Source organism: Lactuca saligna, chromosome 5 (genome assembly GCF_052625555.1).
Source record: "Lactuca saligna cultivar CGN05327 chromosome 5, ASM5262555v1, whole genome shotgun sequence".
Lineage (NCBI taxonomy): Eukaryota > Viridiplantae > Streptophyta > Magnoliopsida > Asterales > Asteraceae > Lactuca > Lactuca saligna.
In genome coordinates this window covers 292,679,734-292,705,190 of record NC_136421.1, presented here as the reverse complement: position 1 = coordinate 292,705,190, position 25,457 = coordinate 292,679,734, and the positions used below count along the sequence as shown (strand labels likewise).

Here is a 25,457-nt window from a genome sequence, read left to right as displayed (position 1 = left end):
TCTCCTAAAAGATGTGAAGGATGTCCCTCAAGATGAAAAGGAAAAGTTTCAATGTAACATTAAAGCATTGAGACTGATTCAATTCGCCCTTCAATCGGAAATGTTTCGATTGGTAAGTTCATGTAGTACAGCAAAGGAAATCTGGGATCGGCTGCGAGAATTGTATTCCACAGATGAAGATCTGGAGCACTCGATTCAGACCCTACTTCTCTCAGAATTTGGGGAGTTCAAGCAGAAGCCGGAGGAAGCCGTTACACAAATGTTCGATCGGTTCAATCATCTTCTTAGTAAGATGATCAAACATGATATTGAAAGAAAGCTCATCGAACAAAAGGTTACTTTCTTAAATGGCTTAAGACCCGAATGGAGGGCGGATTTGTCGACAGTTAAAGCACATGAGCAGTTTAAGTCATATTCTTTGGCGAAACTAGTAGGGATTCTGAAATCTCAGGAAAAGACTATGTTGCAAGAGAAAAGCATGGTCTCAAACTTTGGGTCCTTGGCCCTTCTGTCAAAGGGTAAGAGCGCAGCAGAAGGTCAGAAATGCTTATTCGCTTTGGCTGACAAACATCTTTACACCACCTCCTGCTTGGAGCATGTTCTGGGAATCATTAATCGATGCAAGCAGAATTCTGAAAGTGATAAGAAATACTTCAACGACATGATCAATTGGTATATTCATTTCCGACAAACACTTCTGGCCATTATTCCATGCTTATTCAAGACTGTGAAGAAAGCTGGTGTCGCAAGTGCAAGTAAGCCGAAGTGAGGTCTCGCCCCAATTGCGTCTTGGGCTCGTTTCTTAGCCCAGTTTTGTATCTGGATTGGGTTTGTCAATCCGTGATTTAATATTTAGGGTTTTAGTATTTATAGATGCTTGCATGCATCTTGGTACGTAGCTGTTAAGTCGATCATTCATAACGTTTTTGTTTTTATCGATTGTAACCCTAAAAAAACCTCTACAGCGGAAGTTCGTCGTCGAGCTCTGCTGAGGCGTGAATATATTGAATCATTCAGCTCATTGTTGGTTCATTCTTTTGTGTGTTATTTTGTTTGCATGATTCTGATAAACCTGCGTAAGATCTAATCGATCTAAGAGAATTTTCATATCATCAACATGCTTCAGGCATGTGTATTGGATTTTGGCAGGAGTTAGGATACTTGTCTTCCTTGGCAGAGTTTTCTTGTAACAACAATTATCATGCTAGCATTGACCGGGCTCCTTTTAAGAAGCTCTATGGGAGGAAGTGTAGGACCCCGATATGTTGGGGTGAGGTCAGTCAGTGGATTATGAGGAATACGGAGGTGGTACTCAAGATGATGGAATTGATCCAGTAGGTTCACGACAGACTTTAGACAGCGCAGAGTCGATAGAAGAGTTATGCCGATAGGCGCCGGTTAGACTTAGAGCTCCATGTTGAATACATGGTACTCCTGAAGGTGTCACCTTGGAAATGTGTCATTCGATTCAGGAAGCAGGGAAAAAAAGGCCCCAAGTATATTGGTCCTTTTAGGGTTTTCGCTTGAGTGAGTAACTTTGTGTATTGTCTGGATCTACCCAAGGAGCTCAATCAGATTCACAACATATTTTATGTCTCTTAGATATGGAAATACTTGGTTGAAGATTCTGCAGTAGTCCCATTAGAGGACATTCAGGTGGATGATTGCCTAAATTATATAGAGAGACCGATGACCATCCTCGACATGATGACGAAGACTCTACGAAACAAGGTTGTGGATTTGGTGAAGGTGCAGTGGCACCAACATAAGGGTTCAGAGTGGACGTGGGAGCCTAATGACAAGATGAGGGATCATTATCTGGAGTTATTTGCAACAACGGACTTCGAGGACGAATTAAGATTCAAGTGGGGGGGGGGGGTAATTATAACACTCGTTTGTCAGGTATATTTAGTTTGGTCCTAAAATTCTTAAATTTTGCATTTTTGGTCCTTGTTATGCTATGTGCAACTTGGATGGCGTACTCTCTTTAAGTTGGGCATGTGGATACCTTAGTATGTTGGGCGTACCATAGCGTACATTAGGCGTACTCGCTCAGACCACAAACCCTAAGTTTAGGGTTTGTCCCTTATTTAAGCAACATTATTGACCTCGAGGTTGCCCGCTCATCAACCTCATTACCCTAAAAAGATCCCCACAAAACATTAGCCACCATTTGAGTGTTCTTGATCCTTTGTTGAGATCTTGTGGTGTTTCTGGATACCTTGAAAAATAAGAAGCTTGGTGGTGAAGCATTAGTTGAGTTGGAGCTTTAAGATCTAGAATCTTCAACATCTTTGCAAGCCTCATAATGTATAAAGCTCTGAACTTTATTACTCTTTAGTGTAGATCTTGTATGTGGGTAAAAATCTTATGCTCTTTGGTCCCATAATATGATTATTATGAGTAAATGCTACTCCAGAGGTCTTGAGTTGTTAATTTGATGTTTCTGAGGTTTCTTGATGATAAAGTTTACATCTAAATGGTTGACGACCAACCATTCAAAATTTTATGGTTATTTTATGTGGAAAGAATGTTAGATCTAGGATTTGGACCTCTTGGAGCCATGCAAAGTCTTAAAGCTGATGACTTTATGGATTAAGACCTTATTTAGAAGTAGATTTGAGGTTAGGACGTTAAGGTCTTAAGGGATTAAGCCATGAGAATGAGAATGAGCCACTAACCAGTACAATAGGCGTGCTTCTTAATACGCTTTGCGTACTAGGTTTGAGCCTCGTTTCTTCCTCGCCATTGAACTTGTACGTTGGGCGTAGTCTGGTGGTACACACGGCGTACTCACCAGTTGGGCTTTTAGGACTTGATCTAGTTTGGTCCGTTGTTGGGTCATAAGTCAACATGGGTTTAGGTCATTATTAGGCCTTAGGTCTTTATGGATTTCGGTCATTTTGGGCCTTGGTCCATTTTGGGTTGGATCGTGATTAGTTTGGCCCAATAAGGAAAGGGTAAAATTTTACCCTGGGAGTCGGGATTAAGGATTTGGATTCTAAGTTTTGGATTATGGCCTAATTGTTGATTAGGGTTTTATTATTTGTGATTTAGCGCGAGATTTTTCTGGTTCAGCAACCCGAGTTTTATTTGTTTATCAACGGATCGAGGTGAGTTCCTTTAGTGTACTCGTGGGTTGAAGGCACCAATGCCGACCCAGTGGATGATAGTTGTCATTGTGACACTTACTGTTATCTCTGTATGTGCTTGTTGTCTTTGTGACTCTTGCTGATATGATTGTATGCTTGGTTATAGGAGTGAAATAGACCCGATATCGGTTGAAAGAGATTGAAGGGGGGTGAAATAGACCTGGTACCGGTTGAAATAGATTGATGGGGTGAAATAGACCCAGTAACGGTTGAAAGAGATTGAAGGGGATGAAACAGACCTAATACCGATTGAAAGAGACAGAATGGGGGTAAAATAGACTCAATTATGTTTTAACGGTTATTTATGTATGGTATGTTGTATTTAGGGGAAACTCACTAAGCTTTGTGCTTGCAATTTTATGTTATGGTTTCAGATACTTCCAGCTCGAAAGGGAAGGGTTCGATATGATCGCATCACATCCACCCATATTTTCCGGACTTTTATGATTTTGGGAATTATACTCTGATGACTATTTTACTATGACTTACTTTTTGATGTTCTGACATGAATATTTGTTGGTTTGAGTTTAATTAAAAATGAAATTTTTACCTATGATTTTTGGGATTTTACAATCATATTGTGTTTTGTTATGTTATGTCTTAGGAAGGTACATGTTGCTTAGGAGTGCAAGTGCAACTTAGTGAGATGATGAACTCCTGTGAATAGTTTTGTTTTTATTATATTGATACTATTTGGACATACCTTGTTGGTCATAGTTGTAGTTTGATTAAACATACATTAACGGTTTTTGATTTGGGTTGTTTTGGTTTTAAACGTAACGTAGGTTGGTGGTTGATTTGAAAATAGATGTTTCAAGTCTTTCATTGCTAATTTCCGTTAAACAATGTTTTAAAATAAAAATAAAAAAAAAAAATGGTGAAAATCACTAACGTTACATAAAACAAAGTGGAAATGGGATTCCTTTTAATCAGAGTCAAGACCTTTTAATCGGAGTTTAAATGGATATGGGCATGAACAAGATTGATAATATTGAGAGTGATGTTGTCAATGCAATAGTTTGGTGGAAACTTTAAAAGTCAATGTACACATCAGTACTTTAACCAGAAACTTGATAATTTTGAGTAAAAGTGCATTTTAGTCTGATAAATTTCAAGTTTAATGGTCTAATTCTAATAGGTTAAAAAAAAATGGTTAGTTAAATCTAAAAGTGAAACTTTCGTATGCTTTTATGTGAATAACCTTATTAATTGTTTTTTTAAACCTTGGTTGCAACACGTATGCTTAAAACCTTGATAAAATTAGTGAGATCCCAAGTTTGAGTTTCATTGTTGATGATGTGTTCGCATTGGACCATGTTCGTCTTTCCAGTTTGGATGTATGTGGAATAATATAATCGTGTCATGGACCTTATAGACTTATATTTTAGCCCTTTCACTTAAACCTTTTTTCACAGGTTAAACCTTTGATTTCATTGTCATTTTATTTACGAATAAAATAGTATTTCATGTTTAAGAAAAATTAAGTCAAACATTGTGGGCAGAACAATCAAAGACGAACCCAGGATATATAAAAAATGACCACCCACTACAGAAATTAGGCATCCAATAGACATGACGGAGCACGGCGGAAGACGGTGGCGATTGGTGCTGATATCCAGTCCACTTCAAGGCCACATGACCCCCATGCTTCAGCTTGGCTCATACCTTCATTCCAGAGGGTTCCCCATAACCATTGTTCACTCTGAGTTAAATCGTCCAGATCCTTCTAATCACCCCGACTTCGTCTTCTTCCCTCTGCCGAATAACTTATCCGGCACAAGCGTCTCTTCCGGCGTCATTCAGTTCTTGCAAGCTCTCAATGATAACTGCAGACCCCATCTCGAGAAACACCTGATTCAGATCATAAATACACAAAAGGAAACATCTGAAAAGGAATCAATCGTTATCATCTATGATAACCTCATGTTTTTTGCCGGATCCCTCGCAGCCGATCTGCGTCTACCCTCCATCATCTTGCGCAGCAGCTGTGCAGCCTTCCTTCCTGCTTACAGGATCATCCCGCAGCTTCATCAGGAAGGTCGATTTCCTATTCAAGGTAACTGCAAATCCAAAACCCATAGAAATAAACTATAGATCTAAAACTAAATATTATAAAATTACGGATTATAGATAGTTAGATACTAATACTCTGTTTTCAAGATTCTTTGTTACAGGAAATAATTCCAGAACTCCATCCATTCAGATACAAAGATCTACCTTTTAATGGCCTCCCAATCCAACAAATCCTTGAAATGGTAACCATGATAACCCCCAAAACACCCCCTGTTGCTTTCATTTGGAACACCATCGAGTTTCTTGAACAATGGGCACTGACCCAGATCCACCATCAATACCAAGTTCCTATTTTTACCATTGGCCCATTACACAAAACATCTCCAACCCTTTCCACTAGCTTTCTTGAAGAAGATACGAGTTGCATATCATGGCTAGATAAACAATCACCCAAATCAGTAATATACGTAAGCTTAGGAAGCTTAGCAACCATAGATGCGAAAGTATCAACTGAAATGGCATGGGGTCTAGCTAGCACTAACCAGCCGTTCCTATGGGTGGTTCGACCGGGTTCGGTTCATGGATGTGATTGGATCGAGTTTTTGCCGGAGGATTTGGTAAGCGAGATGAAGGTGAGAGGTATGATCGTAAAGTGGGCACCCCAGAAGGACGTATTGGCACATTCTGCAGTTGGAGGATTTTGGAGCCATTGTGGTTGGAATTCGACCTTGGAAAGTGTATGTGAAGGGGTTCCGATGCTGTGTCAGCCGTTTAATGTGGATCAAATGTTGAATGCTAGGTATTTGAGTTATGTGTGGAAGATGGGTTTGGAAATGGTTGTGGAGAGAGGAGAGATCGAGAGTGCAATTAGAAGAGTTTTGGTGAGCAAAGAAGGAGAAGAGATGAGGCGTAGGGCTATGGAGATCGAAGACCAGGTTAGAATTGCAATTAGCCATGGCGGTTCTTCGCGGAACTCTATGAATGATTTGGTAGACTTCATTTTGTCATTGTAATCAATGTTTAGAAAGTATCAACGTATCATAGAAAGATGCTAGAAATGGTCATTTTTTGTGAGGTTTTTATTATGGTTATATACAAAACAGATTTTTATTATGGTTATATATAAAACTAGACATGAAGATGGTGAGAAGTGTGATTTAATTTAATTTAAATTAAATTTGAATGATATGTTAAATTTATATATTTGTCATCATTTTAAATTATAGAAAGAAAATTAAAAACTAAAAATATGATGATATTTAATTTCATTTTATTTTATTGGGCTATGGGGGAGTCATCCCACAAAGAGGAGTCAGGGCGGAGGTGGTCTCGGCAAAATTTGGTCTCTTCTCTATGTGTTTCTGACTTTCGGCAAAGAGGGAAAAAAGGGTTTGGTTGATGTGGAGTTTGGTGAGTTCGACATTACTCCCTCGCTCTTATTTAAAACTTTATATGTTATTAATTTTATGTTTTTCTGTTGCATTTAAAAAAAACAACTAGTATTTTATATTTATAATTATCATAAAAACTACTATGTTAAAAAAACAACTAGTATTTTATATCAAACTAGTTTATCAATAAGATAAAATATAAGCTATTATAAACTACTTTTATGATTTTAAGAAACGTATAAATTAAAATAAACTAACTTATAGGCTAAATTATTTCTACGAAACTCGGTTTTGTATTTTTCTTAATTTTAAATTATTCATATTTTCGTGATTTCAAGTTTATTCTATTAATTTCAAGTTTTTTCTATTAATTTACATGCAAAATGATGTTAGAATCTCTTTTATTCTATATTTCTATATAGTAGATCTATGGACCGTAAATAATAATTTTTTTGGTTGTCCTTAGCACAAAAACTCTTAAATTTGTCAAAAATTGATGGTTTTATCCCAAACAAGTTTGGAGTTTTAATGGTACAAAATGATATTAGGATATGTAAAATTTGAGGCCCGTGCTAAGCACGGTCCGAGAGTGGCTATTGGGTATTTAGAAAGATTAAAGTATATTGGAATGAAGTATTTTGCAATTTTTAATAAGCAATTTTTATTGGATGTACATTGCAATTATGGGTAACAAAATGAAATTACATTCATGTGACCTTTAAAAATAAAAACATTGAACTGGTAAAGCTATTTTAAAATGTCAACAAAACAAAAACATCGAAGTAAGATGGTAAATGATAAATTATGTTTTGTATTGATATTAAATCTCAATTGCTGAAGAATAGAGGGATGTAAGAGATCATTACTACAAGTGCGTTTAATATTCGTGTATGTATAAATTTTTGGTTGTTGCGCGAAGTTTCCACATATTTGTATTCACACATAGAGAAAGATATCTAATATTTTATAAGAATGGTAAAAAGTCTTCTTCTAGAAATTTGAGTCTATACAATGTAGTAGTCGGTGAAAGCCTTGACCATGAACATTTAAGGGTAATTTGGGTATTTGATTCATAGTTGTTGAACAAATTGTGTAATAACAAAAAATTGGAATTTTAATGATATAAATGGGTAGATTTTCAACATAAAAGACCTAAATTAGCAAAAGAATATGAAAGTACAATGCTATATTATATAACCAAACGAAAGTACATTCCTATTCCCATGAAACTTGAGGTAATCAATATAACATGTAACTTGACTATGATAATCCATATCATAGCAAACACAAAATATGCAATGTAATTGTTAAAAATTCATATTTTATTGGAACAAAAGAATTTCAATTATAAAACAGTGACATGATAATCCATATCATATCTTATGGTCAAGAACACGATTAAGAGTACAACATTGGGAAAATAGATATGTGAAAACCTGTAATTTCAAAAAAGATAACAACAAATTCTCCTATATTTGGTGGGTTGAATGGATAAATCAATATTTAGATTAAATAGCATCATGTTAAGCTTAGGAATCAAAAACATATATTTTTTTAATATCGACTTGAGCAAATTTTTATTACTCATTGAATATTATTTGAATAGTAAGACTGAATATAAGTATGATGCTATAAAATGTTAAATAAATGGCAAGATTGATGCCATCTATGGTTTTTTTATATGTTCTCAGAGTGTTAAAAGTAAAAAAATTTCAAAGCTGTAAAAGTAAAAGATATTCATAATGCACAATTTTGAGCTTGAAATAACATGTGTAAATGTATAGCAAATTAGTGTACACTAAATGGAGTGGGTGTATTATATTCATCATTTTTGATTAATTAACATAGGTATTATCAATAGTTATTGATATATTTATGAATTTATGTATATATATATATATATATATATATTCGACATCATAAATATTTGTTGTAGAAAAAGGAAATGTGTGATTATGCTATTAGAATGTCGAAATTAACATGAAGATGACCAACATAATTATTATAGAGTAAAGAAGTTAGTTGAGGCATACATTAATTAATGTTCTAATAATGTAATAATGTTTGATATAATAACATAAAAACATACCAATACCATGGCGAAATAACATAATATTATTTTTATTTTGGTAAGTGATAATGATCATCAATCACTTGGTAGCTTGTGTAAAATAGTCTGTGACAAGCAAATGAAAGCAGTGAGTGTACATAAATAAACCATGAAACTAATTAATGGAATGTTGGTTGTGGTTCCATACCTATTTCATTCTTTTAGTTGGTCTCGATGTGCCTGCGGATGATGATTCTATCACTTTTGTTTTCCCTACATCTGGTTGGGGTCGCTTTTGGGTTTGCTTAGGTGAGGCTGGTTTTGTTGTTGACAAGTTTTCAGATTTAGTTGATGGAATGAGTATTTGTTGCTCTTTGGTGTAATGTTCTTGGACTTTATGCAACTTGACAATGACAAATCTATTGATTTGTTGTTGTTGGTTCCATGTTAGATATGATCGTACAAATGTGACAACCGATAATCCTTGAACTGATGATGCGATAACATCATGTACATTTTTTTCCTGCTTTATGTAATTTATTAAATGTAAAGAAAATATTTGAATAATTAAAAAATCACAGTATTGAAAATAGGAAACCTTACACTTTTTGCTACATCTTTGATTTCACTGGGGTTCAATGGAATTAACTTTTCAATTTCAGGTGATGATATGCTTGCTGCAATTGTTCCAGTTCCATCATTGATTTCAATTATTGCCCTTGAGCTGTTCAAAGAATCATTTTGTTTAAAGAAAGTTGGTTTAAAATTTAATTAATAGAAATATGCATACATGATTTGTACTTCTGATTTCTCTTTACAAAGAGGGCATTTGATGTTCCAGTTTATGTCTGCTTGAATTGGTTTTAAACACTTAGCACATATTGTTTGTGTGAAACTTCTATCTTGTTGAGGTAGACTGAGTGTTCCTTTTATCCAAGTTGGGGTACCCTGGTGTCAAATAATCGGTAAGTCAATAATGGTTTAGAATATATAGAATAATTGATGAACTTTTGTTATAATTACTTACATTTTTCATCTTTATAATTGCCCTGCCTATTGGAAGTATGTCTTTGTTTTTAGGAGGTGGCAACAGAATCTCAGTGTCCTTGTATGTTTCATTCCGAAGGAGTACTTTAATTTCTGCTTTGTTAATTGTGTACCTATGCATTACAAAAAATTAATTAAAAATAATTATGGGTAATTATTATCGTGAATATACCAGTCTTGTAGCTTTAGATCATCTTTCACTGGTGGATTTATTAGAATAGCATATCTGGGGCTTGTAGTGATTGATTGTCCTGATTTGCATGTAGTTAATCATTAGTGTAAATGTTTTGGCATATATGTAGTTGCATTATGTGTGAAAGGGATTCGAATATACCATAGAATGTTGTCACTTTTACCCTCATTGCAAATACCAAAGGCCCAGTATTGGTAATTTTATCCAAGGCATTTCCCTCAATTTCATCGATGGGATTCCATAATGTTAGAATTAGAAGTTTTTTCCTGATAAAAATTGTCAATTTTAGAATAATAACAATAAATAAATTTTAAAAAAATGATTTCATATTGTTAATCTAAGAAGTTAATCTTGCACATACTCCTCATTGACAATGAGTACGTCCCTTTTTGAAGTTGTTTCTGATCCCTTTTTGACATGCTGAATTGGCAAGCATTTAATTACAACACCTCTTACATCTGCATTTAGAAAGGTATAGATGTATATGTGACAATGTGGTTATAAATGTAAATAAATGGATGGGCAAAGTGTATGTCTTACTTAGATAATTTTCTTCATCTGCATACTTGTATAGTTCACTAAATGGGGTAAAGTGAAATTGGCATGTGAGGGGTGGTGGGGTTTGTTCTTCGATGGGTTCAATGAGTGTTTGTCTGCTTAGTGTCCAAGAAAATTCATATGAATCAAGTTGAAAACGTGGTTCCGTGAGTCTCAAATTTGCATTGGAAATCTGATAGCGATGGTATGGTGTGAATGTATTTTCAAAAAAGTCAAGGTCATTACTATAGACTAAGGCCGCCACTCTTGTCCCCTGATGTAACATACATGATTCGAATTAACATACAAATTGAAAATATAATGCATGTAATGTTGGTATACCTGTGTGTCTGCAAACATGAGCCTCCTAAATTCTTTTTTTGTGGTACTAAGTTGTCTATGACCACATTCTATAACTTGAATTTCGACGGTCCAACTTTTCTTCATGTTTGGAGTAATGTCTACTATGTTGTAGTAGTCTCTTGTCATTTTTTGGTTTTCTGTTATGGGTAAATAATTATATTCAATATAGAGTTCAATTCAATAATTAATTTGTATATATCCTTGGTGTAGCAAACATTGTTGTTAATGTATGAACCGGTATCAATTAATATTAATATAAAAAAAATATTTACTAATAAATATTGTTTATTTCTTTCATTATTTGTAATACATAAGCTTGACGATAATTGGTTGAATTAATGTTGAAGTATACATATTAGGGCTAAACCCATACGAATGATGTTGTACGTAATGGAACATGTGTCTGATTTCAAAATAAAATACGCATTCAAATAATTTTGCTAATTGGTAGTTAAAGTTTCTTCCCTGTGAGTATATGAAAATTAGTAGGCAGTCACAACAAACGAAAGCCACATACCTGTTTCTGAAGCGTCTTATGAATCGCAATTTGATCTACGTTTCTGAAACATATGTGCCACTGTAATGCTATAGTGCAATATATGGTGAAACCGTTATAAACGTTTAATATAGTGTAGGGCAGTTACAATGAAGTTCAAAGAACCGCGGTTATAGCGCTTATGCGGAAGGCAACATCATTGACGTCTCCTGACAATTCATGTTGAGTATTTTAATGGGGCTGGTTACGTATAATTATATGTATTATCAGTTAATATTGTAACTTGATTGGATTATATAAATCATATTCGTGTGTTTACTTTTCAAGTACTTATCCATGCCATTTTTTTTTAATTAGTTAGATTAAATCAACTGTTATGAGATGTGGCCACATAGATTCGTCATTATTATTTATGAATTTTAAAAAATGCAGTGTTTAATTTAAATCTATATTTGAATATTTTTTTTAATTATTGGTTTGATTCAAAGATAAACAAGGTTCATATCATTTATTTTATTGAGGCTATTCAATGTTGTTGAATTTATTGATGAGCAAAGTAACTTACCTGGCTGAAACTGGCCTGAACCGAACTTTTTTGGGAACCAAAGTTGGATAAAATTAAGAACTGAACCGTGTGCAGGTTCTTTTGGTTCTGGTTCTACCTGTGCTTGGTTCCTACTAATTCTTATCGTGTATTCAATGTTGGAATTGGTTATCGTGAAATAGCAAAATAAAGTCCAATTTTGTTGGTTTATCTGATTTTGTTGATTCCCATTAATTCTGGTTTTTACTGGTTGCAAAAATCCTTAAGAATATCATACACCTTGCACAATCGGTTCAATATTGTTCGGGACCGGTTTCAGCACTGGTTTCCGGACGGTGTCCTAGTCCAAATGTTCATCCCTAGTTGAATTTGATTTTGTTAGTGTTTGTATAAAAATTTTGTTTCAAATTTTGGCCAATAGCTATCAATTCATGGGCAATAAGATCATATTTGAAATGATAGACATAAATGTAAACACAAATTGTTATATAAAATACATATGCTGGTTGTAAAGTTTACATCGTAAACAAACAGGAAATTTTGCTTGGATGTCTGTAGTTGATCAATTCACACCACCTGTCTTTTCATTAACCTTAACTATTTTTCACGTGAAGTGTGTTTTTTATGACATGTGATTCTCACTTCTGAAGGAATTATTTTCTTTCCTTCATCATTCTGAATCATGTTCCTACAATATATTATGAATACATTAGAATTGACATATTTGTAATCATTATAAAACTTTTCATTTGTAAATAGAACTTATCATTTATCATTGTAGCCATATGTATATTACCTGTTTCTGACCCGCTTTTATTTCTGCCTGTAGTGCTTTTTAATATTTGCACTCTGGGAACCCTTACCAATGCATGGGCCTCTGCTCATAATCATATAAAAAGTGTTCAATTTTTATTTTGAATTAAATATATAAACTTTTGATTTGTGTTAATAGCTTTTTCATTTGAACGAAATTTATAATTAAAAATATAAAATGTATGTGAAATATAACTAAAATCTGAACAAACTATTTAAAGACTTATACATTCCCATCATAATCTGATTGGCAACTTATGATGAAATGCAGACATTTCCAAATTGGTTAAACCACTTATTATTGTATATAGTGTGGTGTAAAATGTTGATGTTCTTTAGGTATCTAAAATTAACGAGAAAAAAAAAATAAAATAGATGAGTTACACTTATGTAAAATCCTGAAAAAAGTGACCAGTATTAAGCAAATTAAGTTAAAAATGTGTTACCAATAGGAGATTGACAGGCAATGCAAGCGACCTTCTTCAGTTGACACCCAAGCCACATTATCTCACATGCTAACATAATATTTGAAAAATACATGTTGAACATCATGTAAATATTATACATTTATATCATACTTACTTTGTTATCCATTTCTTAGTTTCAAAGAAAACATGAAATTATGATTACCTAATTTAGTCTGTTGTTTGCAACATGTGTTTTCTTTGTAGATATACCTTTAGTTGTATTTGGAACATTGTAATACTTCTTGATATACAATATTTTTTGTTTTTTTGCCGTGTGGAGTATTTTGTGATTTTTTTATCACCACTTTAACACTTTCAATTCTTCTAGCACGGGACAGGGCAACGTATAGTTGTCCATGTGAAAATATAGGTTCTTTGAGGTATATGCCCACAATGTCCAGTGTTTGTCCTTGTGCTTTATTTATAGTCATTGCAAAGCATAGTTTGACCGGAAATTGTGTTCTTTTGAATGGCACTGTGTAGCCTTCTCCTGTTGCTGGTTGTAATGGAATTCTATGAATAAACACCTCTTTCCCAGCATAATCACCAAAAGCTATCTCTGCCCGGATAACATTTCTATTAAAGTTCTTGCAAAAGAGTCTTGTACCATTACACAATCCTTCTATAGGATTCATGTTTCTTAGTAATATAATAGGTGCATTTTTCTTTAAAATTAGTCTATGTGGTGGCATTCCATTCGGTGTTAAAGAATGCAAAAGGTCCTCATAATGACCTTGGTCGTTTGGATCAAGGGTTTCATCAAAACTAACATACTCTTTCACCTCACCTTGGAATTTTTGTATTAAGATTTCATTGATCTGATCAACAAAAGTATTTTTCGTTGTCAAGATAGCTCGGTTCATTGATGAAGGTATAGTTGTGTAATGTTGAGAAATATTTGGGTAAACATATTCAATAAGAGTATGTAATCCTTCTGATTCTTCACTTTCTTCTATAACAATTTGTTTTGGAAGAGTAACATCATCCTCATCTAAATTTTCATTACCATCACCTAATCGTAGAAGAAAGTCTGTAAAAATTGGATCTAGTAATGCCCTCATGTTTTCATCTAATTGTAGAAGATGAAATTTTTGCCACAAGTAAGAGTTAGTCAAACAAGCAGCAATTGTATCATGTTTGCTTCCATTGGGAACAACTGGCAATGTCTGTCTAAAATCACCACCAAGTACAATTACTTTTCCACCAAAAAGTTCATCCTTTTCCATAAGATCACGCAAAAGATCATCTAGTGCCTCTATTGCTGAACGTTTAGCCATTGGGGCTTCATCCCATATAATTAATTTACAACTTTTAATCAATATACCCAGTGCAAATTGTTTACTTATTCTACAATTTGATCTATCTGTTAAATCTAATGGAATTTTAAACCTGGAATGTGCAGTCCTACCCCCTGGTAGTAATGATGCTGCAATACATGATGTTGCTGTAGCTAAAGCTATATGTCCTTTCGATCTGATGTTCGCTAACAATGCTCTATACAGGTAAGTTTTCCCTGTACCACCTGGACCGTCAATAAAAAACACACCACTTATGTTATTTTCTACTTTTCCAATTATTGTATCAAAAGCAAGCTTTTGTTTTTCATTTAGAGTGTGTATTGCTTTTCGATCGCTTTCTGATACAATAATACTTCTTTCCGTTGTTATTTCTCTTGTTTCATCTTCTAATTCAGCATATGATATTTCATTTGGCAATATATTGTAATCTAAGAGCTGTTTTCCATTTGACTGTAGAAATGTGTTAATTTGCTTAAATGCACGGCGTTTTGCTTCAGGTAATGAATAGTTATTGCACTGTGTAAAATCATGTAGCATGTGATCTTCAAACGATTGCCATAATTTTAATGGATTATTTAGATTTGTAAACATAAGTAAAGTAGCAAAAAGTCTTCGCAATTCATATGGCATGTGGAAGTGTGATGCCTCTTGCATGCATAATTGTTGGCTGTTATCATCAAGTAAATATCCTCGTAATAATGCAGATTCACGATAGGTGTCAACTTTTTGTCCATTACAAAATTTAAGATCATCATATGACTTTGGACATCGAATTTTAGATAATAATATTCTCAAATAATACCGTTCACCTTCACTTGGATGTGCCACAACAATGCGTCCTATTGAATTCTCAGTTTGCCTAGGTAACCATATTTTGTTGTCTGGTTTCCATACAAAATGATCAGGAAATTCTACATATGTCAGATTAAGATGTTGTGCATATCTATTTGTACTATTTTGAAAAAAAAAATCGGTTAACATAGTTTTTCTCTTATCTAAATTGTCTATTATATTTCCCAGTTGTTCTTTCTTTTTAAATATTATTGGTTGATAATTTTCTAAATGTAAAGGTAAATGAATGACTGCTGGTTTAATTTCACCTAATGAAAATCTAAAAATTCTCCATGCTCCCTCTGGAGGTGATATCCACCTACCTGTCTGAAATTGATCAATTTCGTTTATGACCGTTGGATGATCATCTTGTGTAACGGAAAAACTTATTTTGTCACATCCTTTGCATATATACTTATATATGTATTTCACAGCCTTTATTGTAGAGCATATTTCTATATTAATGTGACAATCAAACTTACATAGTAAATATGGATTATATGGAATAACCCATCTATTATCTAGCGTAGCACCTCTAACTGTGACTTGATTCCCATTGTTACGTCTTCTGTATGCAGGGTAAGCATCATTATTTTGTGTTGTTACATCACAAAATTCTTTGGGAAAAAAATTCTTACAATACCCTTTTTTTTCATACAAACATTTTTTGGATTAAGATCACCACATGGACCATGAAGCATATGTTTTACCACCATTCTAAATAGATGAGGATTTGAATTTTCATCTGGTATTTCAGCTGAAACTATCTCATCATACTCTTCTGGATGGTACATCTTATGTTGTGGTCCAAGTATTAATAAAAAATGAGCATGCGGTAGGCCTCTTTTTTGAAATTCCACAACATAAGTATGTGCAACAACCTTACCAAAAATTTCATTTTTAAGAATTTCTTTCTTAAATTGCTCAAGTTTTGCATGGAAGACTCTAACAATTAAATCTGCTCTATTTTGTGTTTCCTCATGACACATCATGTGTTGTTTGATTTCTGGCCAATTAGGATTACAAGTTAATGTTATAAAAATATCAGGCTTACCAAACTTTTGCACTAATGCCATAGCATCAATGTATTTTCTTCTCATGTTCCTTGGACCACCAATAAAATTTGCTGGTAAAACCACTCGTTGGCCAATAGCTGATGCCCTCGTTTCACCACTTGCCATTGCATCTACCACACCTTGAAGGAACTCTTGTCTTAACTCTTGTTGTTGATTTCTATAAAAAGCTAACCGTTGTGTTTCTAATTTTATGTAACTATCAACTATATATTGTTGTAATAATCTACCAAAAAGCAACAAACATGATTTATCATGCGAACGTATTTGAAGTTTATATGCATAATATTCTCTTATAGAAACACATTTTGTATTCTCCATAGATTTTCGCATAACTGAAAAAAAAAAAACAAATGTATTAGTTTCAATTTACATGTTTTCAAAAACATGATAGGTATTTCCTTACCTATTTCTTCCATATTTAATAAGTCATCAACATTTGTAATACACAATGGCGAGATTAGCCTTTCGGTGGAACATGTAATTGTTTTACTATGTCCTTGTTTAGTGGGACTTTTTTTTGGTATATGTTGATGCCAGCCAAGTTCTCCATATGGAAACATTAGAGGGTATTGTAAAGGATCGTAACAACCATAATAATACTCAACACTCTTTGGTGTGCACTGTGTGTTCTTACTTGTATATTTCTACGACCATGTTCACCGTTCTGTTCACCCTCAACCCATAAGGCTGCAACTTGTGAAACCTCTGGTTTGTTATATACGCGTTGATCTTGTCCAGGAATAGTTTTAAGAACAATCTTATATTCATTCAAACATGGAATTTCTCTTAAATTTCTAAAAAAAAGTGCATATGGATTATCTACCAGATAACTTATACATGTTGCAATTAAGTGTTTAGATAATCTTGGGGATGATGTTAACCGATTTTCAATTTCATTGTTTGTATCGTGAAAATATAATTGAAGGTTTTTTGCTTCATTCTCTTTTGGTTGTAGATTATTCATGAAGTGGTATACCTGTCCTTGCACTCTAAAAGTGTAAATACCCATATTTCGTCTTGTAAGGTTTTTATTAGCTGTAACACCATATGATGTGAATGCAAATGTATTATTATATGTTCTAATATATGTTCTAAATGATTTTGCTTCTTCAGAATTAGCTGTCAATAAATTTTGCATGATTTGTGGGAGTTCATTACTGGATAATACAATACGACCTTCTTGACAACAGAAATTTGATGTTTCTGAATAAAATTTCATAGCATGACAATAACAACAACACATCACCTCTGGAAGAACATCAGCAGATAAAATTACATGTTGTAATAGATTTTTTCCTTTTCTATTGCTATTTTTCTTGTCTATAGTGTTTGATTTCTCAATTGGTGGACCTAGATTTCTAAGTTTCCTCTTGTTGAGTTTTTCACTATTATTAGTTATGTTTTCGTTTATGTGGTATAGGCCTCTTTGTATGGTATCACATAGTTTTCCATTTGTATTGTTTATTGTTACATTTGTTTGACAAGTATTCTTTAATTTCTTCTTCCTCCATTTTATTAGAGCTTCTTTTCTATATCTTTTCTTATATGCATGAGCATCATTAACCATATCTAACTTGTCAATTATAGCATCACAATTACCATTTTTTTCTTCCAATTTATAATAGCTATTCTCCTATATAGTTTGTTAACTACATTAGAAGAGCTAGCAACAGAAGTTATTTTTGTGTCAATGTTTGTTGATTGATGACATCCATTCATGATCCTGAATTTTGGTAAAAATAACAAAAAAATGTATGGTCAATGATATAAATGGTAGATTTTCAACATAAAATGTCTAAATATGCAAAAGAATATGAAAGTATAATGCTATATTACACAAACAAACATATTTACATTCCTGTTTCCCACATAAGAGTGATATATAGTCCCTTCAAAGTGAATGTTTTCAGCTGAATGGCGAAGTAAGGAAAGAAGTAAAAGATGATATAAGTCACAAATAAAGATATAACCTAGGAATGAATCATTATTGAGTCAATCAATTTAACATGTAGATGTTTAATTTGACATGATAATCTATATCATTCAAGAAGGTTAAAGGCACTAAAATTGTTAAATTTCATAACCTACTAAAATTCAAATTCATTAATTTGCCTAGTTATTATGAAGATAACATTAAAAAAAACAAAGTGAGACACGACAAAAATGAAATTGCAATAATGCTACAATTTTGAACTAAATAATGGGTAGTTCAATTGATTAGTGTTGTAGTTGTTACTATATTGATATGATTTTCTTTATGGAATATTAATGTAGTTAAGATAAGTTTCAGATATATCTAATTTTTATTTTCATATGTACATAACACTAATTAATAATTTATAATTTTTGGTTAACTTAAGGAAGATGACTAATGGAGTGTAATTAGATCAATCAAAATGCATTTCAACTTATACTTTTAACACCAGGTTGTTATTCATAAGTCACGAAAATTACAAGATACTAAAACTTTTTCACAGTGGATGTTTCTGATTTTTTTTTTAATTTAAAGGAAACAATTGACTAATTACCTCAATTTTAGAAACATAGAAACATGGTAAACAAAATTGTAATTTGAAGGTTATGTTAACTTTTTAATAATTTGGAAATTAGTAGATTTTTCTGATTTTTTTTTTAATTTAAAGGAAAAAAGTTGCCCAATTATGATCGATTTAGAAATTTAGGAAATTGACAAACAAAATTACAATTAGAAGGCTATGTCAATTTTTTTCTTTTTCTTTGTTAATTTGATGGAAATTGATGTATTGCAATCACACCATTAAAAAAAATACATGCAATATGGAATAAATATGGTCAATTTTAGTTTGGGATACGATGCTAACCTTAATGAACATTGGGAATTATGCTTTTGAAAATTTAATAACCAAACAGAATACAAAAGAACAAGAGAGGAAATGGGATTTTATATAGGGTAGATACACAAATTGCAAGAAGGTACTATTAAATCACAATGGTTGTGAACCTTTTATGAATCAGACTGATGAAGCATGACAAATTTCTAGCAATTTGATCTGATAGAGGTTGTTCATTACTTTCACAAATAACCCATAATCATTGACAACTGATTTAGACAATTACACACATCAGATGAGAGCATGTCATGGTATAATATAGAAGAGAAGCAAGAATGATCTCATGTAATTAAATCGATCGAAATTAGTGTTAGTGAAATGTACCTATGGGAAGCAAAGGTTGGTAGAAGATCACTTTGAATACGTTGAAGTAAGTTGTCGGTTGTGCCAAATGACCGGCTTATAGATCACTTGATCTTCGATACTTTATGAAATCATTTTTTTTTAATTGCTGTCAAAAATGTGTGTTTTTGGCTGGAGTACATGAAAGTGTGCACATTATATCAGCCTTTCCACATATCACATAAAAAATACCACAAAATTGATTCAGTTTTCAATAACTTTTTATGTTACCTTAAGTTGGGCATCCATTTTTTCTATTTCATAGAACAAATTTCTTGTTAACAATGTAAATGGAGTGGAATGTGACAGTAAACATAGGTAAAACGGAATGTCACAAGTAATTCATACCTCTGTGGTTAAGAAATCCAATTTGGTGTGGAATAGAAGAAGAGACAATTGTCTTTCCTAAGTTTTATCATCCAATAGTTCCAATTTTGTTACTCTCCCTCTACAATGAAAATAAAGAAACAAGAATATTTATTGAATTACTTTTATAGCATTTACATTAATAAAAACATAAATCTAATTTACTTCATAAATTATGGACGTTCATGATAGCAAAACAACTCAACCTATAAGTCTATTATACCCAAACATGAAAACCCTAACCTTTAATTGAAAATTGAAAATCATGTAGGGTAGTGCTGAATCCAAATTTAATCGATACAATTTTTTTGCCTTTTTCAACTTTTAATTTGACAAAAACTGTTGGTTTGCAGTGAGACCAAAATCAGAAATTTTTGAATCGACTGTGATGTTCATGGTGTCGTTTTACATGAAGCGTACATTCGTTATTTATCCAAAATCCACAGAACTTCAATCATAGCCTTCAAGCAACCACAATGACATCATCTTTTCAGATTTCAAGCATCAGGATTAAGGTTTGGAAAAAATTAATGTCAATCATATTCCTTGTAAACTGCAACAACTCCTTCCCTACTAATGTTACTTAACTTTTTTTTTAATAACGACTATTTACTTTCTTAATTGAGAACTAAGACACCCATAATTCAGCATAAAATGAATTTGTATGTATTAATAAATGGTATGAGAAACTCATCAGATATAGTAATTAAAAGAACTCACCATATGGAAGTACAAAACAAAAAATACAGCTGAATGTGTTCCAATCATGAATTAACATTGACAATTAATACTATTTTCCTTAAGGATGGTTTTGCCGTTGTTGTTGGTTGATACACGGGTGAGGTTGAGATCACATGTTGGGTTGTTGTTCATAGATGGTCTGGAATATTGAACCCATAATCACAAACAGTTATATAATTGAATATGGAAATCTGGTAAAAGGGCATTTTGGTCCTTTTACTAAGGATAATACTATATTGCTAAGCACAGTGATATTTCCGATAAAAATGAAAAAATCGGATGTTATTTCTAGAGTGTCTACCATTCTTCCGCTATCTAATTCTTTACAAACCTGCCATGTCTTGATAAATTTCATTTTATACACAAGGGTAAATCGGTAATTTTGGAAGAAGGTTTTGAAATTTGAACCAATAATGGCAGCCATCCATATGTTTAAATAGGGGATATATGGTAGAAGGGCATCTTTGTCCTTTTATTACGAGGAAATTTGGGAAAATGGTATTTTCTTCCTTTTATTATGAAAGAATATTATGTGTTTATTTTGTAGTTCATGTAACTGCATAATTGCTTCAAGACTTTCACTATTCACCTACAATTTTTTTTTATAATGTATTAACACGTTCACTATTTTTCTTTAAAAATTGTTGTTTATTTATTTTTTAATTTTTTAAGCGTTATGTCTTTTAAAGCATCATACTTACTTGTTTTAAAACAAATTTTAAAATAAATAAGTCCTTTTACTAAGGATAATACTATATTGCTAAGCACAGTGATATTTCCGATAAAAATGAAAAAATCAGATGTTATTTCTAGAGTGTCTACCATTCTTCCGCTATCTAATTCTTTACAAACCTTACTTACTTGTTTTAAAACAAATTTTAAAATAAATAAAGGTACGTTGCTAAAACTGTATCCATTTAATACTTATATGTTTAAAAAACATTTTTAACCCATTTTGGCAGCTAACTTGAATTTCAAGAGGGGAAATTAGGGAAAAGGGTATTTTGGTCATTTTAATGGAACGGTGTTATTTATTTATTTCTTACTTCGTTGGTTAGTTGGTTTAACACTTTCATTTTGCACCTTAATTGGTTCTATAAACTCTACTAAACACTTTCATTGATCCTATTCTTTCTTTCATTAACAAACATAAAATAAAAGTATTTTTTTGTCTTTAATCAACTATAATTCTAAACAGGGTAAATCTAGGAAAATAGCATATTGGTCATTTTATTAAGGGTGATACTACATTGCTATTGGTCATTTTATTAAGGGTGATACTACATTGCTAAGTACACGTTCACTATTTTTTCTTTAAAAATTGTTGTTATTATTTTTTAATTTTTTAAGCTTTATGTCTTTTATAGCATCTTACTTACTTGTTTTAAAACAAGTTTTAAAATAAATAAAGGTACGTTGCTAAAACTGTATCCATTTAATACTTATATGTTTAAAAAACATTTTTAACCCATTTTGGCAGCTAACTTGAATTTCAAGAGGGGAAATTAGAGAAAATGATATTTTGGTCATTTTAATAGAACGGTGTTATTTATTTATTTCTTACTTCATATAGTTGGTTAGTTGGTTTAACACTTTCATTTTGCACCTTAATTGGTTCTATAAACTCTACTAAACACTTTCATTGATCCTATTTTTTCTTTCATTAACAAACATAATATAAAAGTTTTTTTCGTCTTTAATCAACTATAATTCTGAACAGGGTAAATCTAGGAAAATAGCATATTGGTCATTTTATTAAGGGTGATACTACATTGCTAAGTACAGTCTAATTTCATATAAAATAATGAAAAATGAATGCTATTTTTGGGAAAAGGGCATATTGGTCCTTTTTTCATCATATTTCAACTATATTTTTAAAACCATTTCCTGTTTTTTCTGTCCAAACGAACATAAATTTAATGTTTTTTTTACACCTCACTCCTACAGCTTCCCTCAATTTACTAACTTTTATTTGTCAATTATTATATTTCATTACAGCTTCATGGATCCAACCAAGTTACCATACTTAGTGGCCTAACCCAAGCAAAAGATGACTACATGATTAAGAACTTTTTATTAAATATTGCAATTATGTTTTACTGTTTTTAACAAGGTTGGATGGGGTAATTTTTACTTAGACAATTTTACCCATTTAATCATATATTATCCTAATATTATGATCCGAATACATAGTATTATTTGAATGTACTGTACAATCGGGATGTCAATGTCTTGACCAAGCAATAAGGGCAAAGTTGGGCATAAAGTTGTTTAAAAAAAGATGGAAGGATAAAGAAATCCATCGATTAGATAATTCTAACAACTAATTGAACTTAAAAGCAATTTAGGGTTCCTGTGATTATATACCTGTAAAAGAAGAAAGAAAAGCCAGACGTTCTTATTTGATTCCGATTTCCAGATATTTGAGGAAACGTCTTCCACGTCACTGAATAGATGCAGAATTGAAAGTATGTCGAATTGCAATAGAAGACCTAATCTGAAAGTCGATTAAATTTCTCGAAGTAGAGAAACATTTGCAGTTTTTGTTGAACATCGGAAGCAAGTATAGCAAAATTTGAATCGAAAATTACATACCTGCAAAACCAGGGCGCCTCCCAGCGGGTGTGTGTATCCAATTTATGGGTGTCCTTATTCAAACGTTGAGTGAAGTGGGCGTATTTGGAACGTATAAATATTGTAGAAGAGAAAAGGGTTTATATATACGATGAGGCGTTGAAAGAGAAACGACAATAATGGGATTGGATCAACGTAATGGTAAGTTGCGTCGTTTGTGGGGTTAGAATAGCTCGATTTGGTTTCAGACGGCCTGACATGCAAACCGTCGGACAGTACATGGACAGTCACCCGTGTTTGCTGAAAATCACCGATTACATGAAAGTCACCCATGTTTACTGAGGAAGACGTTTCGAAGCAACATCTCCCAACATGTGTGACTATCCAAAAGGAAAAGAAAATCAGAAATTACATGATACCGACACATGACTCTTTTGAAACGATTTTGATGTTCATGGTGTCGTTTTACATGAAGCGTACAAAGTTATTTTGAATCTACTTTCATACTGGTGGTGTCGTTTAGGAGGTAGAGTACGTGGCGAAAAAGAGAACCTGTAAATTTGATTTTGGTGGATGTAGAAAAATAGGGCTTTAATATATAGGAATGATATATATATATATATATATATATATATATATATATATATATATATATATATATATATATATATATATATATATATATATATATATATATATATATATATATATAATAAAATCATATGCTGAACGTCATATCATAAATCCATACGTCAAATATCTCAAACCATAATAAAATGTCGTGATACAATTGTATCAAATCAAACTAAGTATCAAAACAATCTCCCAAGACAAAAACTGAAGTTGTGGTGTATACGATGTCATCAACTCGAGCTCTTCCCTTTGCTTGCGGAAGTACCTGAAACCAAAATTGAAACTGTAAGCACGAAGCTTAGTGAGCTCCCCCAAATTACCACATACCATACAAACATAAAACAACTACTGGGCCATGCCCACTGCATCAGACCGAAGTCCGGAAACTGCATCGGACCGAAGTCCGGAACTAACCAGGGCATTGCCCTCTACATCGGACCGAAGTCCGGAACTACTGAGGCCTTGCCTCCTGCATCGGACCGAAATCTGGAACTAACTGCATCGGATCAAAGTTCGGAACTAACTGCATCGGACCGAAGTCCGGAACTGACTGCATCGGACAGAAGTTCGGAAGTACTGAACATAGCATAACATACACATATCAACTAACACAACAACACATAGCACGCAAACTTGTCTGAGCCACGAAGGCGTCAAATATACTAACTACTGCATCGGACCGAGGTCCGAAAACTACTGCTAGCTAAATGGGCCGGCATTGTGGCCTTAGCCCCGTTCCTACTGGAAGGAAACTCACCTCGTGAACTGGTTGCTGAGTGTATGGCTCTAGAAGCTATCTGCTGCTGCTCCGATATCTCCCCGGCTACAATTCCACAAACACACTCAGTCAAATACTAATAACTGCATTGGGGTAAAATGACTCTTTTACCCCTGGCTAAAGTTAACTCTCCCGGTCAAAATCAACTTACAGTTAACCTGACTCGCTGAGTTGGGCCGCCAACTCGTCGAGTCCCTACTCTCACTTCTCAACCATGTTCGCTGCTACTCGTCGAGTATGGCATCAACTCGACGAGTTCCCTTTCGATTCTAAAACTCAGACTATCTGCATCCGACTCACCGAGTTGTATGAACAACTCGACGAGTTGTTCTTGAATCTATGAAGATTGCCTTAGACTCGCCGAGTTGTATGAACAACTCGTCGAGTCCCTCCATTACTGAGTCTGACTTCCAGCTCACTGAGTCCATTCTACTACTCACTGATCCCCACTCGGAATCACTCAAAAGGGGAAGAATCGGGGACTCGCGGCTCGACTCACCGAGTCTGAAGAACGACTCGCCGAGTCGCATGCATGCAGTTACTAAAAACTCGATTATGCTTGAATCCAGCGCATATAACTTGTAGATCTGGGCTTCTTATACTCGATTAACACGTAAAGATTCTATCTTTACGTGTCCATAAGCATCAATGAAGATTAAAAGGCTCAAAAGGCATAATAAAGGCTAGATCTAAGTTTCTCATGCAAGGCAACTCGAAAAAGGAAATAGATCAGGGCTCTAAAGCTCCTAAATGAACAGATCTAGGGATATCTCGATCCCACAAGGCATCCATACAACTATAAAGCTTGGAAAATACATTAAACTAGCCTTAGAGGTGTTCTAATGGAGGTTTTAAGCACAAAATAGAATAATTCCGAGATAT

The 25,457-nt window shown here is 33.3% G+C and overlaps 1 protein-coding gene and 1 long non-coding RNA gene across 3 annotated transcripts; one reads left to right on the top strand and one right to left on the bottom strand.

Moving 5' to 3' along the window:
- The first annotated feature begins 4,561 nt into the window (after positions 1–4,561).
- Positions 4,562–6,312, top strand: LOC145048206 (UDP-glycosyltransferase 76H1-like). The gene is made up of 2 exons (XM_078996640.1): positions 4,562–5,208; positions 5,313–6,312. The coding sequence occupies exons 1-2, from the start codon at positions 4,725–4,727 to the stop codon at positions 6,176–6,178; spliced, it is 1,350 nt and encodes a 449-aa protein (XP_078852766.1). The 5' UTR covers positions 4,562–4,724; the 3' UTR covers positions 6,179–6,312.
- An 11,369-nt stretch (positions 6,313–17,681) lies between these two features.
- On the bottom strand, positions 17,682–23,662 carry LOC145048205 (uncharacterized). Of its 2 annotated transcripts, none has more exons than XR_013682771.1 (4): positions 23,186–23,662; positions 22,958–23,082; positions 19,466–19,931; positions 17,682–18,181 (listed from the first exon to the last, which is right to left on the bottom strand). It is a non-coding gene; the product is annotated as an uncharacterized LOC145048205 (long non-coding RNA). The 2 variants fall into 2 exon arrangements; XR_013682772.1 differs by having other exon boundaries at positions 17,682–19,615; positions 19,832–19,931.
- Between the last annotated feature and the right edge of the window lie 1,795 nt (positions 23,663–25,457).

Excerpts from the sequence above, each read along its gene's own strand:
- LOC145048206 (XM_078996640.1), top strand. The coding sequence starts at position 4,725 with ATGACGGAGCACGGCGGAAGACGGTGGCGATTGGTGCTGATATCCAGT. Across the intron at positions 5,209-5,312 it reads AGGTCGATTTCCTATTCAAG|ATTCTTTGTTACAGGAAATA; the intron begins GTAACTGCAAAT and ends TCTGTTTTCAAG.